At 32.1% G+C, this 17,060-nt stretch overlaps 1 protein-coding gene across 1 annotated transcript in view; it reads right to left on the bottom strand.

Moving 5' to 3' along the window:
• Positions 1-3,869: 3,869 nt before the first annotated feature.
• LOC134853375 (uncharacterized) overlaps positions 3,870-17,060 on the bottom strand; it is a gene marked incomplete at its 3' end in the record, with an annotated part of 33,950 nt that continues 20,759 nt past the window's right edge. The window contains 2 exon segments of the mRNA XM_063869359.1: positions 3,870-3,994; positions 5,418-5,566. Of these exon segments, the coding sequence (XP_063725429.1) occupies positions 3,870-3,994; positions 5,418-5,566 (274 nt within the window).

Below are 17,060 nucleotides of genomic sequence, written 5' to 3'. Positions count from 1 at the left end.
GAGAGGTGTTTGACAGAATGACAAAAATATTTTTTTGAGAAAATTTAGCTGCGAAGAACAGCTACTGTTGAAATTGCTTATGATGCAATTGATTTAGATGCAATCAGCGATGCAAGATTAATTGTAGTCATAATAATTTTAATACTGCTCGTATCAAGACGAATCCCTGAGAGTTCCGACTGCCTCTTAAGTTCAATGAGCTAGTAATAATATGACAAAATTAAATGTAATAAATCAAATGGAAAAAAAAGCGCATCCCCCTTTGCGCCATATAAAGTATAAATTGTCGCTGCCAGTAACAAATCAGGGATGGAACTAAGCTTCCTTTGACCAATTTGGAACGATTTCTAAGACGGATTAAATCTCCGTTTACGCATTAATTGTGCGAAATACACTTCAAGTTATTTGTCCCAAATATGCAAAAATGACAATCTTTAAACCCCCATAACTTCACGAAAAAAGATCACAGGTAAAATATATTTTTTCCAATTTAAGCTCAGGACAACAAAACCTTTCAAATGATTTTTTAAACTTTCGTCAAAAAAAGGCTAGTTAAAATTTCGAAATTTGTCAGAAGAAAAAACCACCCCGAGCACAAATTTTCCGCTTTTTTCGTTATGAAAGTCAAAACAAAAATACCAATAGGTATTTGTGCAATTCAAAAAGTTTTAATTATGATTACAATTTTTGAAACACTTTTCTAAATATTAGAGTTAAATTTAGTTGGAAGCTCAAAAAAATCAGAAAATTAATATAATTTCATTTGAAAGATGAGAAAAATTTATACAACATCTGCAAAGCTAGACAATTGTAGAAAGCATAATCACCAATAAATGTTATATTGAATGAGTAAAAACAAAATCATCCAAGAAAAAAACTCGGAATGAAAAAGAAATTTTGTTTGTATAATATTTCCAATTTTTAATTCAATGCAAAAGTGTTTATAAAAAATGTGGACTCTGCTTTTTTATGACCGTATCGAAATTAAAAGAATCAATTATCCTATCAGTACTCTCTATTTTCGAAATACTAAATAACAAATCTTGAATTTTTTTATTTTTTATTACAACGCACAAACTTCGAATACATCGGATTTAAAAATGATCCAAATACTAATTCAATGCCTTTAAAAAAATACCTCTTTTAAGGGTCGTTTAAACAATAATGTTAGATCCTGAAATGTCTCTTTACAAGAGTGATTGCTACACAAATCCATTTGAAACTGGGTGGATACAATTCAATACAATTCCATGGATGGATTCTAAAAAAATTGCGTTTCAACAATTCTCTTATGAAATTTGTTCAATAAGCATTTTTTTAAGAAAAATATTTTTTACAAAAACTTTCCAAAAAGCTTCTTGGGTAAGTTAAATTGTTTTCAACATTCAGTTTTTTTAACGAGATCATTTTGGTCATTATAATTTTGATTTTTATGGCAAAAAAGCAAAAGCAAAAAAAAAAGTTTTAATGCATTTTTTATTTATAAAAAGTGTATAGGCCATTTTAAAAATCTAAAACTGAAGAAGAAGTGTTTTGGTTCTCATTTCAGTCGCTAAACCAGTTTTATGAAAAGAAAGATTGCTCCAAAAAACTTTTGCTTCCAAAACTTTCAAACTTTTGCTTATAACCTAGTCCATGAACAGTCTTGGTTCTCTGTGACGGTTGTGTTTTAAAACTTAATTGCTTAATTTACTAGGCATTTATCAAAACCTAAATTAATTTACAGCCTCAATGCTGTATAACCTTTGGGTGCTCATTTTGGAGAAAACTAAATATTTTAATTTCAGGGTAAAACACGAAACGTATAATGAAAAACATGTTTGTCATACATTACGATAGTATGGAAAAAGTGTTTCTCTTACAATTCCATAAGGCAGAAAAGTGCTTCTTATGCTTTTTGTACAAGTTTTTGAATCTACAGAAATAAATGATAATATTTTTCCCATAGTGTGGAAATGTTTGATAAATTTATTTTGTCAACTCGGGTAATCAACCCCGATCTAGCTGGTTGGATTTAGGTGCATAGCAATTGATAACAAACTGGAAAATTGAAAAATGGCTTATACAGTTTTTATAAATAAAAAATGCATGGTAACCTTTTTTTGCTTTTGCTTTTTGCCATAAAATTTAAATTATAATTACTAAAATGATCTTGTTAAAAAAACTAATTGTTTAAAAAAATTAAACTTACCCAAGAAGCTTTTTGGAAAATTTTTGTAAAAAATATTTTTCTTGGAAAAAATGCTTATTGAGCAAATTTCATCTTAGAATTGTTGAAACGAATTTTTTATAGAATCCATCCATGGAACTGTATTGAATTGTATCCACCCAAATTTACGTTACGTTCAAAGTCGCTCCAAAAACAGGCAACTTTGCGGAGTCCGCAACCAAATGTGTGGATTCCGGAACCAGTTTGTGGAATCCATGAGCAAATATTAATATATGTTTTGGTAAAGTTAGGCTGTCGCAAAATCCGCAACTGTAAGTTGAATCCGCACATTGTAACTATCTACACTTTCTCGTTGCGGAATCCGCAACAAAACCAATGTGTCGACAAAGTTTACGTTAGAGATATTTGTACGTGGAATCCACTGATATTTTGTACAAGGAATCCACCTGCTTTTTGAAAATGTTCAAAGTCTTGTTTCTGGAATCCAGGAACAAACAGACACCAAATACAGCAAATTTTGACCTCGTAGTATTTCAAACAAATATACTTAAAAATACCTTTTTTGAGGGTCGTATAAACTAAATCAATAATGTTAGATCCTGAACTGTCTCTTTACAACTTTACAAGAGTGATTATTACACAAGTCCATGCAAAACTGGGTGGATACATTTAAATACAATTCCATGGATGGATTCTATAAAAATTGCGTTTCAACAATTCTCATATGAAATTTGTTCAATAAGCAATTTTTTCAAGAAAAATATTTTTTACAAAAAACTTTCCGAAAAGCTTCTTGGGTAAAATTAATTGTTTTCAACATTCAATTTTTTTAACGAAATCATTTTGGTCATTATCATTTTGATTTTTATGGCAAAAAAACGAAAGCAAAAAAAGCTTACCATGCATTTTTATTTAGAAAAACTGTATAGGCCATTTTTCAATTTTAAAAATCTAAAACTGAGGAAGAAGTGTTTTGGTTCTCATTTTAGTCGCTAAACCAGCTGTATGAAAAGAAAGAGTGCTCCAAAAAATGTTTGCTTCCAAAACGTTCAAACTTTTGCTTATAACCTAGTCCATGGCCAGTCTTGGTTCTCTGTGACTGTTATATTTTCGTTTAAAATTTAAATAAAACTTAACTGCTTAACTTGCTTGGTATTTATCAAAACCTAAATTAATTTACAGCCTCAATGCTGTTTAACCTTTTGGTACTCATTTTGGAGAAAACTAAATATTCTAATTTCAGGGTAAAACGCGAAAGATATAATGGAAAACATGCTTGTCATACTTTACGATAGTATGAAAAAAGTGTTTGTCTTACGATTCCATACGGCAGAAAAATGCTTCTTATGTTTTTTTCGTACAAGTTTTTGAATCTCCAGAAGTAAATGATAATATTTTTTCCCATAGTTTGGATATGTTTGATAAACATATTTTGTTAACTCGGGTAATCAATCCCGATCTAGTTGTTTGGATTTCGCTAAACTGGAAGATTTTGCATCGTTGACTGTGTCACAATCAACATTCACATTTCCTCACTCTTTTTTCTTCGAAAGTTTTTGATTATAATTTTAAGCAAAAGTATAGAGCATATCACCGTAATTTGAATTTCAGTCGCTATTACAAATCGCTATGTGCATGAGACAATATGATATTAGTGCCTAACGTTCGACAACCAACCATCCTCGGCGTTAAGACTTACCTTGACGTTTCTTAAGCGTTTTCCATCGCTAGAAAAGTCTGTCATTTTGTTCATGTAGTCTTGAGGAGACATTCCATAGTCCTGACCAAACAATTCATAAGTTCGGATCTGAAATTTGCAGCATGCTGAAAACAAACGAACTGAAAAATGGAATTATTTTTTTTTAAATTTCAGATGCTAGATATCAACCCAATGTAAATACAAAATCATTTGATTCTGGTTTTCGTTTCCTAACCAGAACGATTACGTCTCAAATGGCATAATTCCCAAATGGCATAAAAATGAAAAATTTCCCAAATGGCATAAATTTCATGCAACAGTTGCTTTGGAAAAATTGAGAACATTTTTTCGTGAACAATGTGAGAAAATTAGTCAAACTGTCAATTCAAATGTTGATTGACATTTTATTGTGAAAAACTTGTAGAAGCATAAGCTTGCGATTATTATTAAGCTTCATGTGGTCATTTTTTTCGACAAATCTGTTGCTTAAATTTGTTTGGAAGCAATTAATTCCAAATCTTGTTCACATACTTTTGTTCCTGACAAAATGATAGAAATAGAAATTGATAGAAAACGTTTAAATAACAATGAAAACTTGAAATTTATGCCATTTGGGAAAATTTTCCATTTTTATGCCATTTGGGAATTATGCCATTTGGGAAGTTACCACCAGAACTTATATGGATTTATTTTTAAGAACCCAAAGAAAGCTAGACCACCGCCGTTCGAATTCGTTTTTCTGAAAACCCTATAAATTATTTTAATACATCGTTTGAATCTTTTTGTATGTATAATTTCTTAAGTTTCAATAAATTATTGAGTACTTGAAATCTAATTAGGAATGAAATTTTAGTTAAAACCAAAATAATATCGAAAACTCAAAAACTCACAACCTGTCAAGGATAAAAACAGATCGCAAAAAACAGATTGTCCTGAATTTTCCGACTCCTTTTTTACTCGTTATATCAAATGTGGAAACCGAATTTTTTATACTCAGCTCTAAAATGTTACATTTTTTTTCAACGCTTCATGTGCAACAGCATTGCTTGTCTCGATTCATTCATTGCCTGATTTTTACGTTCTACAGCTCATAGAAATCAGAAAAGCGTGCGATTATTGTTCCAAATAGGTTATTTTAAAAATTTCAAATCCAAGTTAAATTTAAAAAGCGTTTTAACTTTTAAAATGTTTTGTTTTTCAAGGAGGCAACAAGGAGCCATTGTAAAAGTTGCATCGCATTATCGCTTCGTGAAAAACTTTCTTGCGTTTCATAATGAGACTAATCAAGTTTACTTTTTGATTAATTCTGAAAAAAATATATCTAATTATCTCATTTTTTCACGCAAAGTAGATTACCTTAATAATAATTGATTTGGACTCACTTAATCATGTTTTAGTTTGATTTTTTAGTTTGAAAGCAGAATTGTTTCAGGATCTTTCAGAAAATGAAGGATTGAGACTAATGGTTTCTCATAAATAGCCTTCTAAAAAGTGAGATTTTTCTTTCGGAATGATGATGACTGAGATTCTGAGAGACTGGGACATTACCTGTAGGCTCAGATTCATCGAATGAGTACCAATTGATGCTTCTGTAATTGTAGCGACTTAGGATCTCAAATTCTGTTGAGTCATTCCACTGAGCAACGCGAGAAATGTTAACATCCGTAGTCACAAATCGTCTCATGCAGAAGTAGATGCTAAAATAAGGTAATAAATGATGATGAGTTTTAGGAGTGAAGAAAATCAGTTGATCTTAGATCTTTTTTTTTCAACAATGCAGCACTGGAGAGCTCAATGAAATGCAGAGTTTGTGGTTTTTTTCAAACCTGCTGCAAAGTGTTAGACTTATTTTATTGAAAGCAGATTTTAATGTCAGTTACGATGCCCAACTGTACCTTTATCAGATGCACATTTTTTTGGGTGTATGTGTGTGTATGTTGCGTATGTGTGTGTATGTTGCGTGTTGTGTAGAATCCAGAGAAAACTCTGCAATCAGGGAAAACATCCGGGAAAAACAAAAGAATAAAGAAAAATAGATGAAACACACAACTTAATGAGTAATTTGCTATGAACTCAGAAAAAAAATAGTTGTGTCTCATATATTTTTGCAGAAATCTGGAGCGTAATATTAGTGAAACTTATACACAAAAGATTCACTACTTTTTAAATCTAAGATTTTTGAAATTAAAAAGCACAACTGTACAATAAGTATCTCTGAACACCAAATTTTTAGTTTCTGGATTACCTTTCAATTTCAGTTTAAGAAATAGCGGGACACAAAAAAACCCTCCAAGAATGATTTCTACACTCAATTAAGGTCGTTGTTTTTCTTTCACGATAGTTTGGGCTTCTTATGAGCTGAAAAAGTTTTGTGCAAAGAACAACAAAAAAGATTTTCCCAAAAACGTACACCGAAATTTGTAGATAGAGATTTTTTTTTACTTCATTTCGAAATTTTGAATTTGCAAAAGATTAACAGCTTTACAGTTTAAGAAGAATCTTATAACGCTTTTTAAAGTTTTTACAACAATTTTAAAACTAAAATTACTTTCTGAAAAAACAATAAGATTTTAGTTTTTAAATTTTTAATATTGTGAATGACGGGTGAAGTAGTTTTCTTTTAGAAGTTTGAACAGTGACTTCTTGAAGAGAGGAGACAATTAGTTGTTAGAGTAGAGAGAAGAAGATCGTTTTCTCGTGTTTCAAAAATGGGTCTCGTTGATCGTGGATCGTCTTGGGTGATTGTGCCAAGACTTCAGATCGATGGAATGATGTACCGATTTCATTAAGTTTAGAGCGACACTACGTGCAGGATGAAGTTTGACTTTTCCGTGTGAATTGACAAGTGACTAGTATTGGTATGTGAGATCATTATCGAGATGGTCATTGGTCTGTTTCAATGGGTTTCCTTTGCTGCGATGTTGAGTCCATACTTTAAATCGTTTGAGAGTGGTGATTACGGCAACAAAATAAATAGAGTTGCCATTTAAGAGTTCGAATGTAATCGAGTTTTCATCTCCTTTGCTGCTCGTTACTTGGGCTCTAATAAAACTTTACATCATATTGCATTTACATATCTACATCTTGTTAGTGGAATCAGTTTTTAATTATGATTTAATTTTAGTTATTTTAGCAAAATTGTTTTGTTTCAATTCAGTTAATTTGAAGAGTAGCTCACTCTGGAGCCATTCTTATCAAAAATTGAATTTCAGAGTCGTAGTGCAAGGTGTGGGCATGTTCTGCGAGCGACGTCGTTCTGGTGGGTGAGGCCAAAGTGGGTTACATTTTCTGATCTCTTTGGGCAGAATCTCTTTTTATGCTCAACCTTTTGTTTCATTTTCATTAGGTTTTTTTTCTTTTTTTCGTTTTGGTAATGTCCTTTTCCCAAAAGTCAAAACTTTTGTTTTGGGTTTTTTTTGACTTTTTTGTGTTTTATTCGGTTCCAATAAAACATGAAAGTATACTGCTTTTGAAAAAGAATCACTACTACTTTCATTATATACTGCAATTATTAACTTTGAATTGGAAAGTTTTTTTTAAAAAAAGAGTTTACAATTTTCAATTTGTTTTGGTTGTTTTAGATGAGTGAACGATGAAATCTGAAAAATTAAAATGAGACATATATGAAAAAGGGTTTCTTTTAGTTATTGTTTAAAATATTAAATTTTACCTACACAGGGTTGTCTTCGTCAAAACATCCATAAGGGAAATTAGTGCGAATAGTGTCTGATGAAGTGAGGAGTTTTGCAAGCATGCGGATGACGTTTTTAGTCTGAAGAAGAGGCCATAGAAGCTCGTGTGCTCGGATGATGTTGTGCTCTTTGTTATTCAGTGAGAATTCATGCAATGTATTTTGGGTTAAGTTGTATAGTTTGTGATTATATCTAGTATTTTGTATGTATTCTAGTATATGGACATCGATGGGAGGGTAATATTCGTAGGGGATGATTAGTGGGCGGGATTTTTCAATGTCGAAGGACTTGGTTAGAGAGCAGAATATGTACATTTGTCTGATGGGGTCATAGTTACGGAGAATTTCGTGTGTGTTAGTATATGATTAGTGGGCAGGATTTTTCAATGTCGAAAGACTTGGTTAGAGGGCAGAATATATACATTTGTCTGATGGGATCATAGTTACGGAGGATGTCGTGTGTGTTAGTATTTTTGATACAATAATTACATTTTAGAACGTATGGCGATGTGTATTTGGAGTTAATGAATGTATATCTTTGCTGTGGATTTTGTGTTGGTCTGTTAGTTATGTAGTGGTGTTGAATGAAAATATAGTAGGTGTGTGTGAAGTAATTTTGTGCGTAACAAAATTTCATGTGAACATTGCACAATCCTTGGTTCTGAGGAAGTGAAAGGTTAGTATAAATTCATTAAAGTAGGATTCATAAGCTTTAGTATTTTCGAGAGCGGTCGAATTAAAATTGTCTAATTTTTTGTTCATGCTATCAATGATTAATACATATTTTGATTTTATTGAGAATTTTTCAGTTAAATGAGGGTTAAATGAGGGTCATCTTCTGTAGCTGTTTCTCCATATAAACTGCAATAGCGTGGTCGTAATGGTTAATAGAAAACATGTTGGCTATGATGCTTTCGTTGGAAGACTCGGTGGGCACGGTTTCCTACTGTTGTGATTGTTTGATTTAAGGGTTCAGAGGATGAAACCGAATGTGATAGCTGATGAAGTGTTAGTGTATTAGTGTTTTGAAGCTGTTGCTGTAATGTGATAAAGTTGCCTAGTTCTTTTTCTAATGCTTCAGTGACAGGGATAGGGGGAGGGGGCTGATAACTGGTCAAAGGGGAGAGTATTGATGTTGCGTCAGTGTAGGAAGAGGGGGCTGGGGAGGTTTCATCGGGAAGTTGAGGATGGATTGGATGGAAGGGAGGTTGAGATAAAGTGGATTGGCTGGGTTCGGAATTTTGAAATTCATTTGGGGCATCGACATCGGAGTTATCAAATTGAGAAATTGTGTTAATAAACTGTGTGCGTGGAATCATCCGAATCAATGCGTGGTGAGTTAGTAGTGAAAGTGGGTAAGAGCGAGGAAATGTGCTCAGAAAGGGAAGTGCAAAGGAGTGACATTGGAGGTTGGATGTGTAGGAAATGGAACGGTTGAGGGATCCAATGTGGCGGCTCATCGTGGGCTAAAAAGACGGTTGTTTTGAGAACGGAAATTTGTTGTGCGTGGTTGTTCTATAATCTGTTCATATGTGTCGTCAAAATTTTGTTGGTGATCTACTAAATGAGAAACTGGACTTTGTGGGTAGCTATGACTTGGAGCGATGTGCTCTGTTATTGCTATTTTTCAATAGTTTCGCGGTACTAAAGATAAAGGATGGTTATTTTGTAAGTTTTTTAATTACGGTCCTGTAGGTGTTGGATTTGTATTGAATCTTGCAAATAAAATGCGTGCTACTCTTGCTTGTTTGTTTACTTGTGTGTGTATTGCGCATGTGTTGTAGATTCCTTTAAATAGTGAGAAAAGAATCCAAAAAAACTAAATTAATATAGTCCATTTTTGAGCCATCCTAGACAAGCTATTTTTTAGATTGGCAATTCTAAAAACATTTATAGATGAGATATTTTGTGAACGGTATTTTTCACCGTTGAAATATATGTAGTCTTTTATATCTTCAAAGGATGTAAATTTTATTCTATTGGTTGTCTTTGGGTTGTGTCTATTTTAATAAGAAATTCGTGAAATTGTTTTGTTAAAATGTCACCATTCGTGAAGTAGTTCTAGTACACTTGTACTCTGTCTTTATCCTATGGACAAATTCGCATTCTGTTAATGTGATGTTGTATGTCGGAAGTGGAAAAAATACCTATTGGTTTTAAGTCTTTTTTTGGGTTACGAGCGATGGCTCTGCTGCTTTCTGGTGAGAAATTTTTTAATGGTGGCGTAAGAGTAGGTTGTGGGTGAGAAGGTAGTCTTTATCTTCGTTTAGGTTTAGCTGTACTAATTTGTGGCTGTTTTCAGATCCACATGGGACGTCTTTTACTGAAAAATTTGTGCGTCTGGAAAGTATGTCAACAAAACTTACTGTGTTTTTGTAGAAAATTGGGATTCTTTTAATACATCGTTTATTGTCAAAAACGTATGATGGTGATATTTTTTAGTACAAGTATAGTACGTCGTTGCAACTTTGGTACGGTTGAGCCGTGTTAATGATTTAATATTCCTGTTTATACATCGAAACCTTTTTCGTATTCGACAAGAAATTCTGAGTATTGTGTTTTATAAAGTAGTGCAGTATATTTGCAAACGACTTCTGTTTCAGGGTAAAATTTAAAACGTGTTAACTTGTTTTCTATTCAATCAAAATTTTTATACATTTTCCGACCTTATTTTATTGAGCTTACTTTTTCAAACGGAACTGAAATAGTGAAGAATTTCTGATGAAATTTAATCATTCTTGCGTGAATTTCAGCAGCTTGAAATGTGGTACATGTGTCTTTAGGGAACCAAACAATGGTTGCCTGAGTTCGAGTGGTAAGATCGCAAAAACCTTGATCGTTTTTGGAAGGTAAGTTTTTCAAAAACCTTGATCGTTTTTCCTTGATATAATATAGTGTCGTCTTTTAAATCTCGTGTTGATTGTACTTTTTTACATTGAATTTTCCAATTAAAAAACGTTATTTCATGGTATGGTTTGATTTCGTGTCTGCTTTACATTTGGAAGGGTTATTTATCCAATTTTTATCGTGTAGATCATCAGTTAAACGTCCGTGTGCGCCGTGCAACGGGTATTTATCGTCTTTTATTTGACCTTGGATTTTTTCAGGCTCTGCTTGATATGCAGAATCTGGAAAGACTCGAAACTTTACAAGTTTACGACTCGTGCCTTTATTCGCAGTTATTTTAAATTGTTTTAGTTCGTTTTTACAGTCTTCAGGGCTAGGATGTTAGAGTCTTCGATGTTGTTTTGGTAAAACGATTCGTGGTCGAGCCTATTTTTGTTTCCATTCGAGACTTGGGAACAATGTATTTATTTTTTCTGAAAGCTTCGCTGTAAATTTATATCCTCTTAAGGCTGTAGCTCGTGCTTTTGAATAGAGTGTTGCTACTATTTTTGTTGATTCTATTTTTAGTGGTTCAGATTCGCATTGGTTTATTTGGTTTATGGTGTATCTATTTAGTGTTTTTTGTTCTTTTTCTTCATGATCATATTGTGTAACTAGTAGGTCTTGTGGTCCTGTTGGAGAGGAGAGATTTTGATGGATGTAGGTTCTGAAAGAACAAGGGGAAAAAGTTTTATGGAAAGAACTACTGAAAGTTACATAACTAAGAGAGTCCTGATTCTGTGTTATGAGATGTTACATGTTCAAGTGTTTTTTTTGTATATCTATCCTATTTATAGATAAGTTCTGTTGTAATAAATGGGGGAGATAAAGATTGAGCTGTTATATTTGGTGGAATTAGGGGTAGTGGATCATGGATTAAATTATGTTTTTTTACAGTTGTTTCAAATTTAAGTGTTATATTGTCGTGCGTAAGAATCCGTATATTGTGTTCCTGTATGTCTTTGTGGATATCGTGTCTGTATTGTAATCTGTTTAATGGCCAATTATGTTATCTATTGATATCAAGATGTTGACCAAATAGGTGACAGGTGCTACGAATGTGTTCCAATCTAATCGTAGAGATTAGTTACTAGCTAAAACTTCTCAATATCTTTCGTCTAAGTTTGTAGGGAAATTTTGTGGAAATGTTGTAAAGGAACTTGTTTTATTGTTGAGGGGGTTAAAGGTAGTGACTAGGATGTATCGTATGATATATCTATGGGATCGTTTAATAAATTTGGTTGACCTTGATTGAATGCTTGTCTCCTCCAATGTGGAAGACATTGTGTAGAAGTGGGAGGGTTGAAAGGATTTTTCACGAAATTGTTCAGAAGTGGGGTTTGATCCTAAATAATCCGATGGGATTTTTGGAGTTTTTTGTCGTGAAGTTGTTTTTAATGATGGGGGTTACTAAAGGATTGAAGACGGTGATATGGGTATATTAAATTGAACTCTGGGTGTTGCGAAATTTCTATTTCGTTATTGATAGAATATTTGTCTTTTTATTGTAGAAGTTAGATTTTGGTTTTGACTCAGATGTCTTGTTTTTTTAAGATCTTTTTGGAGGGAAGGATAGATGTTATACGTTGTTTTGTTTTGTGGTTCACTTAGATGTGGGTGGCAGACTACTGGTATCAAAGGTTCAGATAAAAACGCGTGTCTTTCTTCGAATGTGTGGGGACTGTCTTGAAATGAAAAGCGTTTTGATGATTGAAGTTGGTTTGTTTGACTAGACGTTGTTATTGTTTTGGAGTTCTTTGGATGTTGTAGTCGGTGAGGACTGTTTGGTTGGTTGTAGGTTAGCAATTTCGGAATGTTTCGGAATATTCTTCTACAAAAAGAATTAAGAGAATTGTTGCTAGTGCAAAGGTGATTAATGTTTTCATATACATTTACATTTTGTCGAAATTAAGGAAACAAGGAAGGTGACAAAAATTACCAAAAAAGCAAGATGTCTTTCTTATTGAATAAAAATTTCAATTTTCAAATAGTTGTTGAAATATCGTACCTGAGTAGGTGGTCATGGATTTTTGAGAATTTAAGGTAGGCCTTTTTGAGGAAAAAATTAAAAATAAGTGCAAAAAATTATGAAAAAACAGAGCATAAGGAATTTTTCAAGGGTATCTATTATAAAAAATATACTAAGATGAACAAAGATCGTGAAAATTGAAAGAAGTTTTGAAGTTATTGTTTTAGATACTGAACTGTTGGAGAGAGAAGTATTTGAAAAATGATTTGTTGCGTCGAATTATTTTTTTTGTTTTTCGAAACTAAATTCGACTGTGGCCAGATTGTTTTATGATTTTTGACAAGTGGGTTAGATATGGACAACTTTTCGTGAGGAGAAGTCTGGAGGTCTAGGAAAGAGCTTCCTAGTTGTTTTTTAAGGATGGTTGGGGGTTTTGGACTTTACGCTAAATGATCATGTCGGATTTTTTCTTTAGGCTTATTCAAAATTTTTCCTTGGGGGAAATTTAGGGTACAAATTGAGACAATATTGTTCATTTTTGTACCGGTTGATAGAGGAGGTTTGTAACACTTATATATTTACATATATAAATATATATATATATATATATATATATATATATATATATATATATATATATTTAAGTTGTCAAATATGAGTGTTGTGCTTTTTTTCACCTCTAGGTCTTTTAGTTACAGTTTCATATTTGTATGGAAAAGCAGTTTGTCGTCTAATGAAGTGGTAACAAAGTTGGGCAATATTTTGAATTGATTCTGATCTTTTGAATTTGAACTAGTTATTCAGGATCCTACTTAAAATGAAACATGAAACATGAAAAAAAGAAATGTTTGATACTAATTTATGTATTTAATTAGTTAGGAAGAGGTTTCTGAAATTAAACTTTCTTCAATATTTTAGATTCCGGGTTGAAAGTTTTGTAATCTTTCCGTGGTTGATTTTGGAGTGACGGTTTGCTTGCGACTTTTCTTTTGTTTCTTGTGGTAAATGTGTTCTGCTAATTTACTATTAATTTTTTGTTTTTCACGTATTTGTTTTTTGTTCATTTCTTGACTTTTCGGTGAAGTATTTTCATTTGATTAGTTTTTTGTTTTTGTACGTTGATGGATGATTTTTTTTTGATTTTGTTGATGATTGTTGTCTGAATTGTCTTGAGTTATCTGCGATGGGCGTGTTCTTTTGGGTAATATGGTAAAAGTTTATTTCGAATTTGAACTGTTTCTTTTTTGTTTGAATTAATAAGTTTTTGTGTAACATCAGTGAGTTCATCAATAATTATTAGAAAAGGCCCTTTTCGGATCGATTGTAATTTTTTAGATATTCCTTTTTGTGTCAGTAAATTTAGTTTTGAAACATATATTCCAACTTTTAAGTTTGTAGCTGGTGTGAATCGTGAATTAATTTGTGACTGAATATTCTGTCTTTGTAATAGTTTTTTGGCTACTTTTTGATCAATTTCATTTTGTTTTTTATCTCGGTTTGAAGTCCATTTCGTATGTGTGGCCGAAGCTAATTTTAAGATTTGCGGGTGATGAAAAAGATCTTCATCGTGCGTATGTGATGGTAGATTTTAACAAATTGATTCTTTTGTAGGTTGACAATAACTTTGTGCATTTTTGGGGGAATTTGCTGCGAACATTATCGGTTTTTGTGGTTTTCGATTAAAAACCGCTACCTAGGGCAATATTCCTAGAGTTGTTGTTGTTTGTGAATTATAATCTAAGGGGAATAGTTTCACGTCAGTTATTCGTTCGTTATATTTATTATCATTTCCATCAATGATCCAGCTGATTTATTCCTGTAGTGAATGGTTCATACCTTCGGCTATACCTTTAGTCCATGGGGCATGAATTGTTTGGCGCTTATGTTTAACCTTATAAAGATGGAATAGTGTGATGAGTTCATTTTTTATGAATTCAGTGCCATTGTCTGTGACAAGGATTTCTGGTAATCCAAATTTAGCTATCCAAGGTTCGTGAAGTTTTGTACATGCAAAATAAGCGTTACCAGTAATTACAGGATTGAGTGCTACATACTGAGCAATTTCATTAACTATTACAATCAAATGAATATCCTTCAGAGGAAGGCCTTTTGTATCAAATTAGATTCTTTGCTTGAAATATAACTGTTGTCCTTTAAAGTCTTGTTTTTCTGCCAATTGTATTTTGTGTGGAAATGATTTATTCAATTGACATGTTATGCAATCGTTACATAGAGTTTTTATCCAACTTGGTGCCTTCCCAAATTAAAATTTTTGAACAAAATTGGACTATGTTTTTTTCTGATCCTGCATGTCCTTTTGTAGTTGAAGAATGTGACATGAGAAATGCTAGGAATATCATACTCAATGGTAGATAGGGTACTTTTAGTTCAGAGGTTTGAAGTTCCAAGACGTCAGTATTCTCATTAATTGTTGTGTTTATCATTTTTAAAAAATAATTAAGAAGTGTTTTATTTCCTAGAATTGTGCTATCTGCTTTTACAGGTTTTGTTTTATATTTGTGCCAAGATTTGAGTTGACCAATGAAAGAGACAAGTTATTGTAGTAGTTCTTGTGATATCTTTTCTGTAACTGGTCAAAAGTGTTTTCAGTTTCTGTTTTTAAGTGGGGTATATTATCTAACGGGTCTTGTAATTTAAACATTTAATTTATAGCGTGTTTGGAATCTAAATCTGGGGTCCTGATAAACTTATATTAACAGTTAAGTTTTCTTTTTCTTTTTAAGGGAACAGGTCTTTCTTATACGTTTTTTTGCGTGGATTTTGGTGTGCGTTGTTTTTGATCCAAGACGAATATGGTAATGATTCGATTGTTGACTTTCTTAATAAGCCTACTTCGTAATGATTAGTTTGGCAAACAAGCTACAATGGGAAATTTTGCAAATTATTTATTTGTGCATTGTCGAGATCAGTTTTCGCCGTATATTTGAATTCCAATAGGAAAACTATAGGTTGATGATTTGTAATTAAAACTGTTTGATGTTTTGATTCAAGGGTTGAAAATCCATAACCTGTAAGAGTATATATTTCAGCTTTTCATTCTCTCATAAGTGTAGAATTGTGTAAAATTTCATGAGGTGGTGAGATAAGGTTTAGTTTATTTATTTTGTATGATTGTAATAAAGCTGCGCCAATTCGAAAATTTGAAGCGTCACACGTAACATATTTTGATTGACCTGGATCTGGGATCGGAGTCGATATTTATTCAGTGAGGAGAATCTTTATTTCTTCGAAATGTTTTTGGTGTTCCAATTTCCATTGAAATTTGTTTTGTTGTCTAAGGATATTATAAAACTGTCTTAAACGTAATTGCATTTTATAAACAAATTCTTTTATTTTGTTGTCTAAGGACATTATAAAACTGTCTTAAATGTAATTGCATTTTATAAACAAACTCTTGGATTTTCTTCATATGTTTGATGGAGGCTGAAGTTTTATTATAGCATCTATAGATTTTATTGGAATGAATAAATTTCCCTCAATAATATGTCCAAGGAATTTAACACAGGTGAGAAAGCAATATGATTTAACTTGGGCTGCTTCCATGTTTTCTTTGAGTAAGATTTGGAGATATTTTTTCTAATACTTTAAACATTTCGTGTTTTGTTTGTGATTGCATGAAAATATCGTCTAGATATGTTATAACATTTTTACTGAGAATGAGTGTTCAAATAATTTTGCTCACAAATGCTGGAAAAGCATTTCGTACTATGGAAATTCCGTAGAAAAGTCTAATAAACACGTATTGTGGATTTCCAATTGCGAATTGTGTTAGACGCCGTGATTGTTTGTCTAATGGCATTTGATTGAACGCGATGTTCATATCAACAGTTGTAAAATTTTGTCCATTTTTTTAAGTGAGCATCCAGAATAAAATCTAGATGTGGCATAAACCATTGGGTATTTGAGTAATAGTTCTGCTAATTGTTCAAGTTCTTAAAAATTGCGACAAATTTTCGTTGTTCGTTCTTGTATGTCCAAATTTGAAATGTTAGTTTAAAATAAACTGTTTTTGTAAAATAGTCTGTGTTTAGTTTTGAGTCACTTGTTATGTTGTTTATTGATAATTTTTTCATTAAGAAATGTTGATTGATACATGGGTAGTAAATGTAGGATTTTATTTACTCTAAATGCTCTTTATTCTGTTGGAGAAATTGTTACATTTGTTTCGAAATGTCCTACAAGTCCTAGGGGTAACCTGATTTTGTATAGTGAACTGTTGTATACGTGTAAAGAGATTATGTCTGAATCTGTATCTTTTGTCTATTTGATAGATAAGATTGTCACAAAATTTATAGATCGGCTCGATTTTGAGATCTTTGAAAGAATGCTAGAGAGATAAAATTTATCCTTGTATTTTTATCTATTATGTGTATATTGCAACAGATTTTATTAGAGGGAATACTTTTCGTAAAAAAGGGAATTCCGAGGATGTTGTACTTTTCATCAGTGATATGGAGTGTTTGTTTGAACGGTTTGTTTAAAAAAAATTTTTTGTCCCCTTGTTTGAATTGGAGAAAGGAGTAATTGAATTTTTCCGTAATTTTTTAGACCTGCTCCCTGTGATGTAGCTAATTTGCTTGATGTTTTTGAAGGAAACAATTTTGGATGTAAAATCTGTATTCCA

Source organism: Symsagittifera roscoffensis, chromosome 8, assembly GCF_963678635.1.
Source record: "Symsagittifera roscoffensis chromosome 8, txSymRosc1.1, whole genome shotgun sequence".
NCBI lineage: Eukaryota > Metazoa > Xenacoelomorpha > Acoela > Convolutidae > Symsagittifera > Symsagittifera roscoffensis.
This window is presented reverse-complemented; position numbering and strand designations above follow the sequence as displayed.